The following is a 7,648-nucleotide window of genomic DNA, read 5'->3' on the forward strand; positions in this document are numbered from 1 at the left end:
CATCTCCTTCCTCTTACACGGACGACGGACAGACGGACAGACAGACAGACACGAGAGCGGTTGCATAAGCCCGCTTTAATGCTTTTTTAAAAGCAGAAGGGCGGGCTAAAAAAGGGAAAAAATATCTGACTTATCTTTTTACCACAGAGGCCGCCAAAAACGGACCCGGAGCCGATTGGAGGAGACGAACTTTTCGACGGGTTTTCCCATTTCCCAGGCCCCAAGAGCAAAAATTCGATTATTTTTATTCATACTCCTAACATTTGAGTCTAGACGTACACAATGACACCTTTTTTTATCGAAAAAGTCCGCAGTTTACGGATCTTTAAATTTTCTATACCCTTACGGCCCTTGTCCTTTATAAACGACAAGCAGTTTTTCTCGTCTCCCAACGAGCCTATTTGAGTTATACCCTAATCGTGCAAGCAGTCGGCTTCAGTAAGCATTACGGCACTTTGGAATAATTTTTTCGAGGTGATCCGACCCATGGGTCTTACTTGTGTCACATCCGAAAACGCTTAATTTCACGATTTGCCTTTTTAACGTGTTTCTTGACTTTGAAAGGCTTGTAGTTTTGGCAGTAGAGGTCTCAGAACGTCGAGAGGGCCTTGGATCAATTCCCTGAAACCACCTCTACAAAACCCATCCCTCGAAACCCGAAAGATGTCGCATTAGCCTGGTGATATCCACGATTTTCCACTATGTCCTTTATAAAAGATTACAAGCAGGGCTTTTAAGGGTCTTTCGTCATATGTCCAAGGAGTAAATCTCTAGGGTGGCACCCCTACTCTACGCCCTACCCCCTACCCCTACCCGCCCCATGCAAAGTTAAGGCCGCAGGCCCCGGCAGGCCTGATCAAATGCCGCCGGCAGCCCAAGCAGGCCCGGCCCTTGCCGAACGGAGTGGCCGGCGCGGCGAAGCGGAGCTGGCAACTCCGTTTGGCGGAAGGGCGGGCCTGCTTGTTCTGTATGGATTTCAATTTTCGTAAATTGACACTTACGAAACTTTTTCGTAACTCAAAATCTAGCGCCGTACCCAAACCAATGAGAACTAGAAAATGGGTAGATTCCACAAAAACCACAGCAAAGACCAGAGGTTGGCATCCGCTCCTGAACGGGTCCCACTTTGAGCGCGCGCCGTGCGCAGTAGGTGTGCGAGAGAGACAGAGCGAGAAACCCGAGGTAGCGATGGCGATGTGCCGAACCTCGCCGACTGCAGCCGAGCGAACGGGACCCGTTTGAGTGGCCGAGCCCCGCCCGCCGGTCACCTGAGGTCGTGGCATGGAGTGGCGCTGGACCGACTTTGCCTACGCGCCACGCCACGCCACGCCTGGCCAGCAGACGGGACCCGTTGACACGAGCGAGTCTCGGCGACACGGGTGACAGAGCCGAGCGGGACGGAACCGGCTGGGTTTGGGAGCCGATGCCGACCTCTGGCCAAGACGGTCACGGTCACGCCGCTGACAGTAGTCAAAGTGCCCGTATTTCAGTTGTGGCCCAGATTAGCCTCGAGATTAGCCCCCACCCCACCTGCTATGCCGTGATAATATTCGGCTCACCTTCGAGGGCAGTGTTCACAACGACGTTTAGTTCCTCAGCACCGGACCAGACCGTGATGCGGTACTTTGCTCCAGGGACTAGTCGATCTAGGAGCGCGCTCATCGTGGCGACTGCCTGAGTGGTGGAAGGCTGAGAGCACGGACCGGAGCACCCAGCCACTGACAAGCACTGTAAAGAAGCAAGCACTGTTATACAACTGCACTGCAAAATATGTTAGCTGGAAAACAAATATTTGGCTGACGTCGACAAAGTTCCTGAACCGGCCGCGAGGGAGTTCCACCCCTAGTGTCGCGTCGGATCCTTCATCCGCATCGGCCAATCAGCGCCAATACTGCGCCAATGAGAGAAGCGATTACGAACTACTGCTATTCTTCTTTGGGTCCGGTTTAAGCGGGGGCAGACCTGTGAAATGTAAGGGTTTGCAAAATTCGTCACTACATAAAAACTACACGCCGCCGTATCGATTAAGGATTAAAGGTGTATTAAAAACATAGATAGACGCTAATTTTTCCGCTGGCGCCGTTGCGCGCACTCTCCAGGAAAATGCCGATCTTCACCTTCAACGGGAACGATGCACACGCATAGAAAAAATATAGCACCCTAGCTTTTTCTTTGCACTGGTGCAAAAAATTCGTCAGCATAGGCCCAGCTATTTTTTATTTAATTTTTTTTGCTTCACTGGTAAACTTTTTGTCGTTCATCAAACCAGGGGTCCGTAACGCGAAAAATGAGGTACAATCACTTTTTCGACAATATCTTCTAGATGAAGTCAGTTATCTTGACATCCTCAGGCTCGTTTGATAGGCCAGCTGCTGCTTCAAAAATGTCTTGAAATATCATTTGCAATAAAATGCCCCGAAATGGGCGCGTAACAGTTTTCGGTACGATTTTCGATACGTTACGCACCGAAAACTGTAACGTGCCCGTGCCGATTTCGGGCACAAGGAGTAATTTTATTGCAGATAGTATTTCAAGACTTTTTGAAGCACCAACTGGCCTAACAAACGAGCCGGGGTAAGTCAAGACATGTTTGGACGCTGACCCAAACATGGATCAAAACTTATGCTTGTTTGGATCCGTCTTGTAAGCTTGTCAGTTGCCGAAATGAATAGTTGCTCATACCAACGTGTTCCTCTGTCTATTCTGCTAACGGAATAACAACTTGCTCCCGTTCATTTGCATTTTCGTGGTGGATATAGCAGGCGCGGTTTGAAGTCCGTCTGACGGAGGGGGCGATTGGCTGTGGGTTGCTTACTTTCAGGGGTTTTGTACGATAAATTGCCTACTTACCCCAGGGGGCGATTTTGGCCCCCCCCCCCATAAAACCGCACCTGGGATATAGGGCCTGGAAAAGTGGCATTTCATTTCACTAGAATTTCGATTATTTTCTATTAACCTGACTAACCACATGATATAGACACTCCGATTCGTCGTAAAAATGTTGCTTGAAACCGGTTCTGTAAATTTAAAACCTACGTTTTTGAAATTATTGTATTTTCTTGCTCAGTCACGGGATCCTAAGGGCGCTAAGAGTGGAAAGGGACCTAATATGTGCCACAGGTTACCTACCCGGACCTCTCTTAATTAAGGCGCAATGGAAGAAGTAAACGCTTGTAAAAATTTTCCTTTGAGAAATTTGTGATGCTTCTTTGCATCAATTCCTTTATTTTGTTCATATTTTGCCGTGTGCTAAGTGGCATCACGCATGAATGAATTCTAATGACCGATTTTGAGGCGCAAACTAAAGAAATTATTTGAGGAGGCTTCAAATTCTATGTTTTACCCCTACCCGCATTTTTAAAATACTCGGGGTAAAGGATCAAAATCTTCAGAGTTTTAGGATGAGGTGTGCGTGAAAATTTCGAACTTGTTAAACAAAATCACATTTGGAGGTACAATATTATAAAAAAAAGGTTTGTTGGCGCTATTTTTCTTAAGATTTTAAGACCAGTTCCATGTCGCTCAGGCGACACATTAATGCGCAAGTGATTCTTCAAAGATGATTTTAATAATTCGTCTTTGAAAAATCACATGTGCATTCTGTCTACTGAGCGCTACGGAACTAGTCAAAATCTAAAGAAAACTAGTGCCAACAAAACTATAGAGCGTTTTTATAACATTTGTACCTCTAAATATGATTTTGTTTAACGACTTCGAAATTTTCACCCATGCCTAACCCTAAAGGGCATATCATAAAACGTCTTCTCATCGAATACCAAGTAATGCCACCCGTTAGTTTTCTTACAAATAGGAAAAAAGTAGAGCCATATGTGTGTTTTAGCGCGCTTTGACGAGGTCTGTTTTGCTGACTGTTTTTTTGGCGAGCGCCAGCGGGCAGGGGAGCGACCATACAATAAATTGTCACAGACAAATTTCGTTTCATATATAGTTGTCTACTTGAGGAACTTTTAAATTTTTAAATCGGTCGACCCAAACAGAAGTTAGAACCGGCCAAACAGAAATGATAAATGACTGGTACCTGATCCATGTTAGGTAGGTTCACCCTACAGCAAACTAGCTGCGTATCGCCAGAACTATTTGGCAGTACAGCTAAATATTTTATTCTGTAGCTATTTTTTTTTTGCAGAGTTGCCAAATTTGCCTGCTACATCGATTAGCATGGAACCGATTTTGACTTTTCTTTTTCCGAGCAGTCCCTTTCGGTCTGCAAGATTGTAGCGCAACGGATAGGTCTGCGACTGTCCAAAGAAATTGATATTGACTCCTGAAAGATGCCCGTAGTGGTTAACCTGGATTACAGTGATTGTCTCTGTTCGAGTAGAATCGCTTAGTAGGCCGCGGACTCACCTGAAGAGCGCTGTTCATGCAAACCTGCATACGTATGCATAGTAACTTTTCGGTCGAGCCGCAGGCCCGACAAAACACAACTAGGAAGCCAAGCACGTCCGGCCAAACAGAGTTGCCAGCTGCTAGCCATACTAAGAATACCTTTTACCTTTTAACTTCGTTCGGTGAAAGAGGAGGCCAGCGAATCCAAAATCATCATTTTTTGGGCAGAAAGCATCGCTCAAACATAGTTAGAAAGGTGTTTCACACTCTCATAAGCCGTGTGGCTTTTCCGATGGGGCGATCATTTTTTGGAGCGTAGTGGGAACCAAAACAAAGCAGAAAGCAACAAAAGAAAACTAAGCTATATATCCAGAAAGTAGTATTTGACAATGTTTCAAACAATGTGCTTCCCTGCAGCCTTTATGTACACCTATGCATTCACATAGCACTTCGAGAAAATAACCAAAACCGCGATATAAAGCATTTCTTCTCGTAGGTAATGGTGATTTGTTTTGGTTCCCGCAACTCTCCGCCACTCTGGGCAAGGTCTTCAGACGAACTAATTTATCTTCTATAACCCAGAAAAATCGTTTTTTGTTTCAAGTAAATTTTTCCTTTTTTCAAGTGCACGCTGACGCAAGATCAAATTTACTCTTGAAACAAGCCCAAATTTTCTTGCGAATAAGAGGAAAATCTTATTCCAAATACAAAATTGACTTGTTTCAATTGTGAATTTCATCTTGTGTCAGCTTGCACTTGAATCAAGAAACTATTTTTCTGGGTGTACGAACTACGTGTGGATTCAGAGTTCACGAAACGTAAGCGTGATTTTCACGCCAGGCGGGATTTTACGCTTCGTAAGCTTCACGCAGCCAATCAGGGATCGACTTTCATCACGCCGGGCGTGAAAATCACGCTCGCTTTTAGGGAACTCTGAATCCACCTTTATTCTTTGTAATACGAAGCACGTAAGTTCATAGCAACATGGTAAAGAACATAGTTCCCGGTTTGCAAGCATTTTACAGTGTACACATGATTCCAAAAGGGCTTGGTTCCTAACGATTTCCGCCCACTCTTAAAAAAGAAATTCTTATTTCGACGAATTGGATTGGACTCTTATTGGTGTTTTCCGCTTCGTTTTTCTGACTCCTATTTGCCATCTATTGATCTTAATCCTGAAGATGCCCAGGCCAGTGAACACATGATTCCCGATTGGTTGCCCCCTCGGGATTTTCATCACAAGAAAATGCGTCAATTGTGCGACAACTTCAGGCACAGTCAAGCAGAAGCAGACGAACACGTCGTTTTTGCATACCTCAGTTACAACGTAAAAAAATTCGCCGTGTTTGAATTGAGCTGCATTCCATGTTATTTGGATGCTGCGAGATGTCACACTCGTCACTTTCAGATTTGACAGCCGACCTTCAGTTCCACATAGAAAGACAAAAGAGAGGTTAGTTGTAATTAATGTGGAATGGTGTCAAAAGTGATGTGGTTGATTTGTTGAGCCCTTCCAGATGCTGCTGATTAGATTAGCACAGTACGCTTTTTCAAATCAGAGGTCCCGGCTAACAGACATTCAGGAATCAAATCAGCTACTTCTCCAATGTACCCTTTTCTTCTCTCATACTCGCGTGCTCTAGCGCAATACCCTTTTCCACGTACAACTCGAAGAACGTTACTATTCTACACATGGCATTATTTATAAGATGGTTGACAAAATATGAGGCTGCTTACAATTTTGTTTATTACTCACCAAGCACCGGGGTGCGCACGTACGAGTGTGGTACGCTCCTGTATGCTTCGAGATCTTCATTGAGTAGTAGTACACTCAAGTAAAGTTCCTCTCCTGGAGGTAGACCAGTGGCGACAAATGACTCAAGGTAAGTAGAATTGCTGTACATGTCATAAACCTGTGCGGTGCGGGCATCGTCTTGGAAACTCCCGTATTCGTCGTCCTCTGCCGTTTAAAAGAGATCAAATATAAAACAATAGGGTACTCAAAAAGGGCGTTGCGGATGTCCCGAGTGGGAGGATCACAAGTTAAAGTATAGTTTAAACTGCAGTGACCAAACCGTACTTCTAACAAGCAGGCCCGCCCTTCCGCCAAACGAAGTTGCCAGCTTCGCTTCGCTGCGCCGGCAACTCCGTTCGGCAGGGGCCAGGCCTTCTTGGCCTGCCGTCGGCGATGGTCGGGACTGTGGCCTGACCATTTCTGTCACGCGATTTGCTGTAGAACATAATCAAATGATGTAACGGGCCTTAGGCCCGCAAAGCCCGTCGTTCTTAAAATTTGCCCCGTAGACACGAGAAAGGGATGTAACGGTGAAACACCGCGACTACAACCCACCCTTCTGCTTAGAAAACGTTTTTTGTGGTGGGGGGAGGGAGTTTCTTACCTCTTATGCGGTTCTGGGCTTTCTTTTACATTTAATTGTTCACTACAGCAATTTTTAACTTATTTTCGTCAAACAAGACCCTCTAGCGCCTAAACGGTTAGAGATGGAGCCAAACGGACGAAATTTTCGCCCGAAAGGGCTCTACTTTGACAAGTTACCCCTCAGGAGACCATTCAATATTTTCGGAAATTAATAAATTTATTTTTGGGCCACTTTTGTGAGAGAAACTCCCTCTAGCGCCCAAACGGTAAAAGATACCCAGCTGAAAATTCCGCCGGAAATTATTCCATGGAGTTCAAATCCCTTGAGTAATTTGGTTACATCCATGTAAAATTTTCCCTGGAACAGTGATTCCACGGGAAAGCATTGTTCGATGGAAATGGATTCCATGGAAATAATATGGCATCGGTAGTGGTCCCTGGAAATTTCTTTCATGGAAATAGCATATCGCACTTAGGTTTTGGCGACACACGATTATTTTTTTGCTTGTGATTGCACGGAGATCCAGATCAATGAACACAGCACATTATTGGTAGCTTACATTCGACCAAAGACCAAAGAACATAAAAAATCAATAATTTTGAAACAAAATACCGTACCGCGGTAGCATGCTAAGGTTATGTTTGAGGTTAAGTGCTACGGGTCTCTGCGAAAATCTGGTTATTCTGCTTTTCAAAACCGTGCTCCGACTTTTACTTACTGGGTAGATTAATGCCGACGATATCAAAGAAACCATCGATATCCTCAATCCTCATGGGCAGTCCTCACAAGAATATACAAACGAATGTAACGAAACTTCATTCCACGAGTTGCGCGCGTCGGCCAGCGGCAGCAGCAACGAGCGGGAGGACTCTGTTACAGGTTAGGTAGGTCGGCTCACCGCCACCACCAGCTCAGGC

The 7,648-nt window shown here is 45.3% G+C and overlaps 1 protein-coding gene across 1 annotated transcript in view; it reads right to left on the minus strand.

Moving 5' to 3' along the window:
• Nucleotides 1–7,648, minus strand: part of LOC113203783 (tenascin-like) — a gene marked incomplete in the record, with an annotated part of 91,192 nt that overhangs the window by 10,308 nt on the left and 73,236 nt on the right. The window contains 3 exon segments of the mRNA XM_052272932.1: nucleotides 1,560–1,728; nucleotides 5,666–5,772; nucleotides 6,107–6,308. Of these exon segments, the coding sequence (XP_052128892.1) occupies nucleotides 1,560–1,728; nucleotides 5,666–5,772; nucleotides 6,107–6,308 (478 nt within the window).

This window comes from Frankliniella occidentalis, unplaced genomic scaffold (genome assembly GCF_000697945.3).
Source record: "Frankliniella occidentalis isolate FOCC.00 unplaced genomic scaffold, Focc_3.1 Scaffold231, whole genome shotgun sequence".
NCBI lineage: Eukaryota > Metazoa > Arthropoda > Insecta > Thysanoptera > Thripidae > Frankliniella > Frankliniella occidentalis.